The sequence below is a fragment of the Rhamphochromis sp. 'chilingali' genome, assembly GCF_963969265.1.
Source record: "Rhamphochromis sp. 'chilingali' genome assembly, chromosome: 10".
NCBI lineage: Eukaryota > Metazoa > Chordata > Actinopteri > Cichliformes > Cichlidae > Rhamphochromis > Rhamphochromis sp. 'chilingali'.
The window spans coordinates 35,102,701-35,116,358 of record NC_137937.1 but is presented as its reverse complement, the minus strand read 5'-3'; the positions used below and the strand labels follow the sequence as shown (position 1 = coordinate 35,116,358).

At 40.9% G+C, this 13,658-nt stretch overlaps 1 protein-coding gene across 5 annotated transcripts in view; it reads left to right on the top strand.

Annotated features, from left to right (window-relative positions):
* Positions 1 to 13,658, top strand: part of LOC308403855 (ral guanine nucleotide dissociation stimulator-like) — a 68,656-nt gene that overhangs the window by 22,673 nt on the left and 32,325 nt on the right. Inside the window, exon 1 of one of the 5 annotated variants that reach the window (XM_080893635.1) lies at positions 7,968 to 8,392. The exons of 3 other annotated variants lie outside the window; for them this stretch is intronic. In XM_080893635.1, coding sequence (XP_080749761.1) covers positions 8,300 to 8,392 — 93 coding nt within the window. In that variant the 5' untranslated portion in view covers positions 7,968 to 8,299. Of the gene's footprint in view, positions 1 to 7,967; positions 8,393 to 13,658 lie in introns of those variants that run through there. One more of the 5 variants, XM_080893637.1, reaches the window with a different exon arrangement.

The window sequence follows — 13,658 nt, the reverse complement described above, 5'->3', positions numbered from 1 at the left end:
GTTACCCTGAGCATTATATTTTTGACACGTCATGCACGTTCTGACAAATTGTTTTGCTGAAGTTTCAAAATTTACAGTGTAAAAATGAGAGTTGACAATACAGGTCATTCCCCCCGATGACAAATGCGTACAGCCATGAGTCACTAATGCCGCCATCTTGTGGAGCGATTTTGGCAACACTGGCTTGCCATAACACATCATTAAATCGTTTGTCAGAACTGCACCGTGTTTTAGCCATTTTGCCTGCTCTGCTGTGCTCGCTGCTTTTTGTTCACTTTGCAACACATCCAGTGGAATCTGATGTGTGTTTACTGCCATCAATGTCATGTTTGTCTTTTGTGCCGCCTGTTTTGCGGCTCTGTCAGCAAAATTGTTGCCTGTAGTAATAAAAGAGCTATCAGTTTTGTGTGCTGCACATTTACACAATGCGAGTTGTTGTGGTAAATTTATTACAGTCAGCAGGCGTTGTAAGAGGCTTGCATGCTGGACTGGTTTACCGGTTGATGTAATCATTCCTCTGTTTTGCCAGAGCTTTGCGAAATGATGCACAGCAGAGAAAACATACTGGCTGTCTGTATGTATGTTTGTATTTAGCTTTCGCGTATCACAGCTATCAGCTCAGCGCTCTGTGCAGAACATGAAGAAGAAAATGGTTTTGCTTCCATTATTTTACTATCTGTGGTTACTGCGTAACCTACACAATTTCGGCCTGTGCTGTAAAGTCAAATGCTGTTCTCCTAGCTTCCACACTTGCTGATCATAAGGTGGATCTGGGCCTGGAGTTTGTTTAAATCTCAGAATGTTGTGATACTCGGTCGGTTTCTGGCACTCAGGTGTAATACCAGAAAAGAATGGCATGACTGCTATCTTAAGTTTTGTCAGAGCGTCTCTACCTAGCAAATTTACTGGACACGACGGGTCATATATGCATTTAATAAAGCACCTGCGGCCACTTGCTGTGTGTACTAGTTCTAAAAGGGCAGTTAATTGTTGTACAGTTGTGTGGCCTGAAGCTGACTTTACAACTAATTTGTCCTCTACTCCTACAATCTCGTGGGAAGTGACCTTCCTCTCCACGGTTCTAGCAGGCGTTGTCTCTATGTTATCTGCTGTTTCTGCATGGCTGTCTGCAGCCTTGGTGTTTGTGACTTTGCTCGCCTCTCTGTTCCTGATAGCCACCTGCGGATTAGTGTTTTAGTCTATTGTCAACAGTCAGCCTTATTTTGAAGTTACAGAATGCTTCTTCTCCTTTTTTTTTTTTTTTTTTTTTTTTTTGGTTTGGGAGAATAGATGCAACTCTACATTTTCACTTAAGGCATTTTTAGATAATTTCTAGTTCTTCAAACAAGTCATGGATCTCACACATTTCAAACTTTCAAGTTAGGGTTGTTTCCCATTTATACAAATATATATATATTTAACTTTGCATTGCTCACAGCTCATAGCTCACAGCTCTAAACCTAGGCATTTTTCAATCATATGCCTAATCACTATGTGTCACTGTGATTCTCAAGTATTGTCACAAGTTCGTTTAAATTCGTTTCCAAAACCAACAAAATAATCAAACAAAAACAAAAAACATAAACGTGTCAGGACACAAAAGAAAAAGAAAAATGCTGCCACCCGTACAAGGCAGAAGTCTGCATATGTTGGTTTGTAATAGCATGCAGCTTGTAACATGGTAGACTAATGTGCCTGTGTTAATTCAGCTCCATATTATTGTGTGAAGTTGCACTGGGTTGGGAGTGGTTTTGTGGTTGTCACATTTTTGGTGAGCCAATGGCTGGAATGGGGTTGGACTAATTAGAGGCAGGTGTACTTGATTGCACTGATACACTGGTCTACATCTAGCCCACACTACAAACACTGCTGTGTTGTTTTGTCTCTCTGTGCAGTCCAGGGCCTATTATATGCCACAGCCTAAAGGCAGCAGAGTTCCAGAGGCTTGAGTGACCACTGACTATATGCTTGCAGGGTGGTGGGTCTCCAAGGACAACTTCTAACCCTGTTAAAGGCAACATGTGGGGTGCAACTTGGCCGTGTGGCATAGCTGGCTCTGGCCTTGGGACTGTGTGTTTTTATACAATTCATAAGTGGGACACTGGACTGTTTTATCTTTTATCTCTTGATATATTTTTCGTCAATAAATTATCTTTTAGAATTTTATTGACTGACATCTTTTTGCCCATGACTGAAACGGTTGGTCAGACCTAGAGTCTTTCTTTGGGCAGAATAGCAGCTTCTGCTCTAAAAGAAACAAATAAATAAAAAGAAAAGAAAATGTGGAACATGCTCATCAGCTTAGCAGTGTCTACATATTTAATTCAGCTTCTCAATCCTGTAGTTTTAGCTGTTGTCTACAGGGTTTTGCTTATTGGTTGTTATTATAGGTGTGCTCTATATCTCAGCAATGTGTCATTCTAGAATGATAAGTTTCAAGCTGGTCAAGTGCCTCTATGCACTTCATTAGTTTAGTTATTCTCTGTATTGTCTTCATCTCACATGTCATTACACTGAGTTTCAGCAAACCTTAAGCTTGATGCAGACTACTGCTTAACAATTATCCACCTCACATCATAACCGATTAAGGTGCCTCTTCATATTAATATTATGTCATTGTTAATATTATCCTCTTTGTCTTATATAACAGCAATAGCATAATATTTTATCAGTGTGTACCACTATACTACTCCTGAGCCAATTTGTTAGTTAGGATCATCTTATTCAGCAAACAGATAATTTAGAATTCATCCAATCTGCGGTCACATTTGTTCTCTCTGTTGCATGGCGGACCAGGCAGTTCTATTATAATATATTATTTATATTTTATTTTGTATCCATCAAGGGCTTCAGATGACCTGCAGAATCATCCTTTTCCCAGGGTGGAGACAGTTACCTTTTCACACACTGTCCTTGGCTGAACAGTGACACAGCCTTAATATACCTTATTTATTTCATTAAAATATTTTCGTGTGAATTATTTGCTTTATATTCATTTTATACATGCTGGGCATGGTCATCATGCCAACTGTGTTTCATTGTTAATATCACTTTACAGGTTGTTATCCTTGCTATTATTAATTTCAAATACTCTAAAGATAATTTCTACTGTAACTTTCCCTTTGTTCATCTTTATTTCGTACTTTTTATATTTATATCTACTCAGTGGGGTCTGTTTTCAACCCTTTTAAACTACTTCAAACTACTGTGATCTCTAGTTTTCACTTAATAAGGGATTATTAAGTTCTTCCTGATATGGGTGGTGCTGCAGATGCGGCTGCAGGAGTGAGTGATGGTTTACTAAAAGGATTGTGGGAACTGCACAGTGTCTCGTCTTCTGGTTTTACTAAACTGGCAGTTGAGTTCTGTTCTTCTGACTGTTTATATTTTGTTTTCTTAAATCTCTCAGTTTACAGACACTGTTTTTTGTCCGGCGTCTGGACTTTTCTTTTCTCACCACTGCTCGTCAGCAGGAGTGAGTTTTAATTTCACTTGCTTGATTACCCATCTTATTTATGTATTTACTTATTTTTGTTTAAGTAATATATACACAATACGGCTGCTATCACCTTCGCTGGTATTAGAGACGAGAGTGGTTGCTCACACGCCCTTCTACTTTCGGACTATTTCCAAAAGCGGTGTGAACTTTACGAGACGGAACTCGACCGTTCTCTCAACTCACCAGCACGTCAGTGAATAGCAGTAAAAGAAAAACACAGTAGGAGCAGCTCAGTCTCTTATTGGACCGTGAAAATTCAGCTTGCTCCATTAATTAAAACAATACACACACACACACACACACTCACATTCACAGCTTCGACGCGCGCGACCGGAACCCTTATAATAAGGGGAGCTCCCAGAGCTACTTACTCCCTAGACCCAGTCTAGACCCAGCTGGGGGAGCTACCCAGAGCTCCAAAGCTACCAGTCGACGAGCTTCCAAAGCTTCCAGTCGACGAGCTACGCTACCAGTCGACGAGCTCCCAGAGCTACCAGTCGACGAGCTACTTCCGCTATTTTAAATTCCCTGAATTCAAAATGCGCTTTTACGCAAGATTGTGTCAGTGTGTCTGTATCTACCTGGTCGGTGTCGCCGGGTCTGGTCCACCTCGATCGGGTCCCACCACCGTGGGTCGCTTTCTAAGACGTTGGCCAAGACCCGAATTTAACGCTCTTGGTCTTTTTCCACACACCTGGTGTGTGGGCTGTCGACAGGCGAACAACGTGGACTGGTCACGGAGATGGGACACGATGGAGGTGATCCGGCTGTCGAAGGACCAAGAAATGTTGGGGGAAAACTCTGTAAAAGATCCAGGAGAAATAAAGACACAATGAGACAAAGTTACTTTCTTTATCAAACGTGTACACGGGTGAGCTGCTAAGAACAACTCACACCATGCACAGTGGCTTGGTAATTTTTATAGGAAAGACAGTGAGAACAGGATAAGAAAATACAAAACAAATAAAATAAACAACTCCATATGTGGCGCTAGTCTCGTCAGCAGAGAGCTGGGAGAAGGCTGTGAGAGATAAAACAATCTAAAACAATATGTCCCAAAACAGTATGTCTTTGCTGAGAAAGTCTAAAAAGATAATTCTAAACTAATCTAACCATAGGCAAAGGGCAGACAAAAGGCATCTTTGTACATTTAAAAGAAGGTAAAGAAACATAGAATCATTTTTCCTGTAACAGTGACTGTATAAGACATGCAATTAAGCTCACAATGAGTAGCCTCTTCAGACTGGTACCCTCTTCCCCCTGGTAAAAAGCAATATGGCGCAATTTCCCTAAATTTGGGGAAATTAATTTCAGGTCCTGTGTAATATTTGTCATTCAGTTGCATTAAAATGATATAAAAGTCACCAGCATCACAGAAAGACTTGAAAGGTCCAGTTCATTGACTTGAATTAGCAGAACTGAGACCTAGAAGGCCGTGATTGAGTGCAGCTACCTGTCTCTGCACACTTTTCAGTCAAAGCTTTTGCCAAATCCAGATGGGTGAGTTATAACCAAATCATCACAGGCTGTCATGATGGCTGAACATAGCTTTAGGGACCACAACAGGATTGTGCACTGTGGTGTGAATATGGTTACTGCTGCTGCAAAGTTGGACTTGGACATTGGAGTCTATGGGATTGAATCACCTTTCAAGCCTGCTTCTAGTGCAGGGGTGGGCAACTCCAGGCCTCGAGGGCTGCTGTCCTGCAGGTTTTAGGTATTACCCTGGGTCAACACACCTGAATCACATGATTAGTTCGTTACCAAGCCTCTGGAGGACTTCAGGACATGTTGAGGAGGTCATTTAACCATTTGAATCAGCTGTGTTGAATCAAGGACACGTCTAAAACCTGCAGGACACCGGCCCTCCAGGCCTGGAGTTGCCCACCCCTGTTCTAGTGGATACTAGAGGATCTCCCTTGAGGTTTCCACTCGATCACAGGAGTGTGATCCTAAATCTGTTTTTGAATGGGTGAATAATGCTTGTAGTATAGAGCGCTTTTAGAGAAGAACAGCACTATAAGAGCCATTTAGCATCTGATTTGGTTGTCATCGTGGAGAAGTTGTTACAAGGTCACTTTGTGCAGTTTGGACAGTTTCATTCAAACTGCTTGACTTAAACTTACCACTGAAACTTTGTGTGGTTGCCAAATGTGTTTGATATTGTGACGGCTCTCAGAAAGACCAGAAAAAGACACGGCCTTTAATTTGTGCAGGTTAAAGCCTTGAAAAACATCTTGGGCTGACAGAAATGTGTCACATCAAAAGAAAAACCAAAACAACAAACATGGCATTAAAGTGAAGGGAGTCGAATTTAAAGACGACACTCGGTTTGATGATCAGTCATCTTTAAAAAAAAAAGAAAAAAAAAAGCAGAATAATTTTTCTGACAATACAATTTCCAAAACAAACACAGGCTGGTTTATTTTATTCTCAGCCTGTGCGACGGTTGTCAGGATGCCTCAGAGCAGAGCTGCCGTCCCCAGGTGGCTGCAGTTGGCATGAGAGAGCATTTTTAAATGCCAGGAGCTTGGAGGAGCACCTGAATGGCTCGACTGGCTGAAATAATAGCAGGGGATACATCTAAAGGCTGTTAGAGGCAGCGCAATCTGGCAAGCTCTCAGAAGCTTCTTCTTGTATGTGTCTGTTACTGGGAAACTCTCCTGTGTTTGTTTTTTATTCTTGCTGCAGTAAAAAGAGAAGAGGCTCCGGAGGGACAAACAAAACCTATTATTGAATTCTTGAGAAATTAGGTCTAATTAATCTGTGATTTATAAGTTATTTTCTTGTTTTTCTTTTCTGTTTTGAACTACAAGATTAGATATACCAAAATTACTTCTGTTGCTCAAGCAGTTAAACAAGCTTTCATCATCTGTACAGAGAACACGCTGTTTATGTTTGTTTAATCAGCCATGCGGCAAATGTGCTCTGTAGTTCTTTCAACCAGCTCTGTGCACTTTGACAGTTCCAAGTCCATGAAAACTGTGTGACTACGATCCCATAAAACCCTGTAATGCTGCACTGTAAGATGTCTTTACCGGTTAGTCATAAAAAATGCGTAGAATAAAGAGCACATATCCAGGCAGGGTTTCATTAAAAAACAATATATGTTGCCAAAAAATGTATTTTGTGTGCACAGGACACACAATATAAAATAATCACCCAACAAAATAATAAATAATCTGCTGTTACAGTTACTAGTTTATCTGTTCTTGTTTGTTAATGGATCATTAAATCAGCTCCAGAGACATTCTTTAACAAATTATTGTTTATTTCATAAGAAAAAATGTAATCTTCTCTTTATTTAGTGCTGTAAGTTAAATGCTTTTTTTTTTTTTTACTTTAAAAATATTCAGTTTCAGAGAGGAGGTTCACACTGAGCACACGTGACAGGTGTGAAAGAGTCTGGAGGCGCTCTGGTGAATGTTATCAGACATCAGGGTACCAGAAGCAAAGCTGCCAGTTGTGGTGTTGTCTGCCGAATGCCGATCAAGCTGCGTGGGGCTGAGCTGCGAGCACAGGTCCTGCTAAAGGACGCCGGGACCCGTGTTCCCCTTCGTGGAGTCTGAATCTGACATTTTGGTCAGAAACATGAACCAGCGAGCCTGTCCAGCTCTCCTCACATCTCCATCTTGAAGTAGTAACCTGTGAAACCTGAATTATCTGCAGATACTATCGCATGATGACTGCAGTGATAGGGACATTTAGATGAAAAACAGTCAGGAGGGATAAGGAGAGGAATGGGCTGTAGCCACCAGCTGCTAAAACATTCCCTTTGTGGGGTTTGTCATGTTGTTGCCTGTCCAGTGGACCTGTTGTCATGACCATCTGCACCAAAGCAGCTGAAATGGGCTCACAGTGGGTTCTGCTTACCAACTGGAGAGATTGATAGCACTGAAGTTTAGCTTTGTTTTTTACTGTAATGGCTGAGTGTTCCCTTCACTTATTGACCAGTAAATGCTTGTCTCCCATTTATTAATTTATTGTTTTTTATCTTGATTTAACCAGGAAGGTAGTCCAGAAATCAGACCTTTTTATTTGTTCCCTGAGTTCTTGTGCTTTATTTGGATTTTTGTTTCTTTACTTTTTGGACTCGCCTCTGAGAAAAAAAAAAAGTGCAGGCCTTCTATATTTTTTTGCAGCATTAAATATGTGTATCTGCAAACTGAGTCAAACAACACTAATTAAAAAAACAAACACCTCTTCCTCTGGATCAAGGTGATGACAACAAGTGCCCTGAGGTGTCAGAGGAACAGGTTCAGTAAGTTGTTTTCAGTTAGAGGTGTTTGAATTTCTTAAGACGGTTCCTGTTAGTCTGTTTTCATTCGTCCCTACAGGTTGCCTAACGCTCACATAGCTTCAGATGACGTTGTTAAACACGTAAACTACCTGGAGATAATCCCCTCCTTCAGTTAAGCAGGAAATTTCTTCGAATTTTATTGCATCATGTTGAGGTTTCATTTTCTCTTGAGAGCGGTAACAGCAGGACATTTGAGCGTCGTAGCCTCACGGTGTTGTTGTTGTTGTGGAGGTCATTACCAAGCGGTTTCTCTCCACCTTTGACATACACGGACAGATGTGAGCCTCTTCTAGAAAGCCGGCATAGGTTAATTTTTTTCTAGTGTTGTTCCTCGTGTTGTTGACACAGCTGTTAAAGTAAACATGCATGAGCTGAGCGTTGGCGGTTGGGGTTCGGCCAATCTGTGAAGAGGGGAGTGGGAGCCCTGGAGTCGCCTTCACTGAGGTTCTGCTCCTCCAGGATCCTCATGTTTTTTGGGACTGGTTGTCAGCAAAGCCGTGATGTGGTGCTGGAGCCGGTGGATCTGTGGACTGCTGGCCGGGACCTGGGATGGCGAGGATTATTACAGGACAGTCGGAAGAAAAGAAAGACAGGTTGGAGCTCTTAATGTTTGCCTTCACTCTTAAGTGTAAAGAGGCTGAGTTTGTAGTTCAGTGTTGGGCTTGAACTGAAGGACTGGCCACATTGGCTCCTTGCAGGTAAAATAATGCCACCCTCTAACAGCGAAGGAAGTTGTAGTGAAGCGGAAGACACGTTTAGACGGATACTGGTTTATAGTTCCAGGGAAAGCACTGGAATTTTTTTTTTTTCAAAATAAGTCCCAGTTTAAATTAAACTCTGGTTGAGTGCTCCCCAGTTTAGCCCCCCGGTATAAATAGCACTGACTCAGCATTAGTTACCTGTGTTTATTTTACTGTTTAACCTTTGCTACACTTTGCCGTTAATGCTAATGCAGTTTAATACCACGACTTGTTTTGAACACCCTTTTTATATTAGTGATGCATTATGAGTGATAGTCATATTTATGAGTCATAAACCTGAATTAATGATCTGTGCCAATGATCTGGGTGTGCTCGCTGCAATTTCTTTAAACTCTGTTGGTGAATGTAAAAACAAGCAGGATTGGTATCTGCTCACTTGGAAGTAGAGAGTAAAAAACAGCCAAACAGCTCACTGTTCGGCTGTTTAAACTATGCAAATAATTCAGTAGAAACTTGAGTTGTTTTGAAGTGATGCATGTGACACATCACAGTGGCACGCTTGACATTCTTCTGATTAACAGATATGACCTGGAGTGGAGAGGTTTTAAAGTGTGAGAGCTTTTTGTTTGTTTATTTGTTTTGCTTTTTACCAGTCAGATGCTCTTTCCATTTTTAATAATTTTCTATCTGTAATTCTGCTCTTGTTTAAATTAAGTTTTCCCAAGTGTGGGCTGCACTCCTCTGCTGGCCGTGTGAAGGATTTGGAGTCTTACGTTTAAGTTTTTAAGTGTAGTTTGTGATGCTGTTGTTAAAGGGACCTGTTATGGTTCTTTACAACTCCATGTTTTTGCTCTGACCTTTCCACATGAGCTTTGCATGATTCGCAGTTTAAAATAATCCCTGTTTATCTTATACTCGGCCTTTGTACAGGCAATCTCCTGTCTCTTTTAAGGTCCCTGTCTTCTGATTGGCTGGGTGGGGCTTCTGTGCCTGGGATAACCATATTAGGGGATCTTTGACTCTTAGTGACATCACACAGAGTCAAGAGTAGAAAAAACTGTTTAGGCTTCAAGCTTTGGACTCACAGGGATCACTAGCACACTGACCAAGATTAATATCAACCCGTTTAAGCCTGTGAGTGATTTTAAAAAGGTCTTACTTAAAATATGCTCCAAATATCTTAAAGATGTGGTACAGATACGCATCCTGCATGTTTAAAATGAAATATGTCCAACAGCCACATAATATTGCTGCAACAGTGGGAGCGCTCAGGTCGGCTCTTGAGTTAATCTGACTTCACAGCACGACATGTCTGCACCAAGAACCAATCGCTACATGTGAAATGAAAGAATAAAGGCCTCGCTTTCTATAATCTGCTCCCATTAGCTGTCATTACAGTGTGCTGGCTTCACAGAGACATGAAGCAGCACAGACGCCTGACCTCAGCTGTCTGTGCTGCTTAGAAGCTGTCAACCTCAGACGACAGGAAGTACAGGAAGCCAGACCTTTTCTCTGTATGACTCACACTCACTCGGGCCTTCAGATTACAGAAATAAGAAAAGATTTTACTGGTTTTATTGTTATTTATAATAGAAGGCAGCTCACAGGTGCGATTAAACTGTGCCAAGATTGGTTGAATGTGTTCTTTAGGCTTCTGTCTGTCCTCAGCTCTGAGCCTTTATCTGAGGTAGAAGAAAACCTGTGCTCTGTGCAGTTCTGCAGACCATGAATCAACAGCTGTGAACGCTGGTGTTTGTGTCACTGAAGTTGAATTTTACAGATTTAGCTGATTTCATTAGGAGGAGGGTTTTGAACATGAATCTTTATTTTTTTCTTGTATTAATCAGTTTATCGTGATTTATGGGCTTGTTATTTTCCTCTTGTTACATAACTCGATATCCAGTCTATGTCTGGCTCTCCCTTTGGCTTTTATTTGATTCAGGTTTATTGTTCGTGAAGCACTGCAGGAAACATTGAGAGCCTGGCAGCAACCCAGGATAACCACCCAGCTTTAATGCCTTGCTAAATGGCCTCCTGACAGGAGGAATAAAGAACTTTCTGCACTGCTCAGTGTCAGCAGGACTAAAATAAGCCGCTGATGTCACTGCCCTAATTTAAATTTTACCCTCGTCGTGATGGGAATCTGTCTTTGGTTAGTGACGTTTGGATCTGCCCTCCTCACATACTTCTGTGAAACGTCTTCTGTAGGTCAGGGGGTGCAGTCTCTCAGTAAAAGCACGAGTGTTTCTGTGTGAGAAAATAAGAACGTAATGCAGGCTGTTAGCGTCACCGTCCTCGGGGAGCTGTAAAACATCAGCCAGGCCCGCAGCAGCAGCACAACAACATCCTCTGGTGTTGATTTCCAGCAGATGGAAAAAGAGCTTCAGTTAAATCGCAGCAGACTCAGAGTTGGCCGGCCCTCCAGGCTCTGTCAGATTTCTGGGATTCAGCCCATGTGGGTTATTTTGTAGGGCAGATATTAGTACCAGTGCTTGTTATTCTGTGACTTTCACTCTTTCTGCTGCTCTGTGCTCTGTGCAGATGAAACGGGGAATAGTCACGTCTTGCTCGACGCTATCTTTCAAACCGATCTACCATCCGGGTCAGGCTTTGTGTTCAACAGACTTTAGGATGTTTTTCAGGCTGTGTTTGCAGTATAGTTTTTGCTGCTCTGTTGTATCTTAATTGCCCCTTGGGGATAAATAAAGTCTCTCTGATTCTGATTAATGATAATAAATAAAGCCTCGTGTTTCTGTTGCAGCCTGGCAGAAAAGCACTGGACAGGCCACCGAGGATCTGGGAATAAATTGGTACTAAAATCTTTAAAACAATATGAAAAGTGTGGATATTTAAACATTTAAATAATTGGAAATTTCTATCTTTTTTAGACAAAAACTTTAATAAAAAGCTTTCAAATAAACATCTTGGAGATTTGTGATAAGCGAAACAGCAACAGCCACATTTTATCATATAGCCTGCACGATCAGATGCAGCATGCAGAGCTTTTTATGAGGTCACAGAGCCTCATATGGACTCATATGGTTTGATTATTGATTATTATTTGCAATCAAGGATACTTGTAAGTGATTTGTCCAATTATAAAGGAATGAAGTCCATCCATGCATCCTCTTTCTTCCAGTCTGTCGAAGGACTAACACACAGAAACACACAGCCATTTCGAATCACCAGTAATCATAACCCCAATGCATGTCTTCAGACTGTGAGGGGAAGCAGAGAGAAAACCTGCAGAACTCCACACAGAAAGCCCCAGCTGTCCCGAGGATTCAAACCCAGGACTTTCATGCTGTGAGGGGACAAAGTTAACCACTGTTTTGCCCAAGAGGTACAAGAAATGAAGTGAAATGAAACCAAAACCTTTCTTCAAACACTTAAAACATGTTATATCAGGAAACCTGCTTTTACAGGACCTGGCTCATTGGTGTGGTGACAATAATGGAAATATGTCTGGAAATATCTCCTTTCCCACTTCTAATCACTAGACTGTAATCTTCCACAGTGAACCATGGCTGTCTTGATTTATTGGAAACTTAAATCTGTATAAACCTTTTAGAAAGCCGTGTTGCTCCCTCACTCGTCTTCTTCATGTCGGGCAGCTGCAGATTTCTGAGTTATGATGCGCAGCCGCTTGGCGAGGACAGGTCGGCGAGGTCGGACGTGCTTGTGGTTGCATTCAGCTTCAGCTGGTGCGGCAGATGTTTTCCTTAAATGTTCTAAAATGCTTTCACACCTGTCAGAGCCTTGGCGTGGAAAAGCAGTGGGTTGTTTCAAAAAAATCCAAAAAGAAAAACATGTGAATGAAAATTAAGGTTTAATAATGTAACAGTTAGGTAATGGTTTTGTTCTGCTGTTTAAAGCAGGCTGCGGTGAATTTAAAAGATTTGTTCTCACTGTGATTGGAGACGTTTGTTCCTGACACTGACCAGTAGGAGGCGGTGTTAGACGTCTTCAGGTTCTTTCTCTGAAGTCTTAGCCTAAAATTCCCCCAAGATGCATTTGTTGAACCACAACACAAACTAATTCAGTTTACTAACAGGGACTTCCTGATGGTGCTTTCAGGTGCTTTCTGACTGTTAAAGTCAGGTTGTTTGTTTTCATGGTGAGCTGCAGTGCTTTGACAAGGTGTGTGCAGGATAACATTGTATAACATTGAGATCTTTGTGTTGAGGTGGTTCCATTGAGGATTTTGTTTCATTTGCTCCTAATTGTTTGCAGCTGAAAAGTTTGGTCAGTGAGCTATTTCGATATTAATCTGTAATTTAGCTCATTTATTTTGGAAAAATTATTCTTTTCTATCTTTTCAGCTGAGGACCTGCTGATTTTCCCTGTTGTATTTTCTAAGTATAGTAAGATCAGACAGGATGTGTTTATTCTAAAAGTTGGCAAAGAATTACAGCAGCTTATGACAAAACAGCTTAAACAGACTAGAAAAAGTACAGTGACAAAGCCAAATAGATCAGTTGGGTAAAATTTACAAAAATGGAAAAAAATCTAATAAGTAAAATTTAAAAAGCAAAGTAAGTGAAGATCTAAATAAAAATAATATAATATAGTACTTGTGTAAAGTAAAAGCTCAGTACATTTGATTAATCAAAATAAAATGGAATAAAAATGTCTTAAACGCTAAAATGTAAGTTGAAAAATGTAGATTTTAGATACACAAAATTAGACTTTTTCCCATTTAAATACATACTTATTTATCATCTTTCCACAAATATGTTTAAAACTCAAATCAGTCACCTAAAAAAGACCAACCCCCCCCCCCCAAAACCCTAAATAATTATATTTAAATGATGTCTTTATAGAGCTATAATCTCAGTAAAACTGCTGAAGTGTGACTTAGACTTTTATAACGAGTTAACACACTCACAGGTAATTTGTTTTTTATATTAATGCATAATCAATCTTTGGAAAACTAAGTGAAAAGCAGAAAGTTGCCCTTTCGAAAGGTGTTAGAGGAGCATGTACTGGTTTAAACTCTACGCCACCTTTAAGCTGTGCTTCAGTGTAACAGTGGAGGATCAGGTGGGGGAAGCGTGTTTGCTGAGCTGCTCTGGGCTCACGGTAAAAGTGTAACTCCAGCAGACTCCACTGTTTTCTTTTCCCACACAGTCCTCCTGCCACAGTGAAGGCACAAACA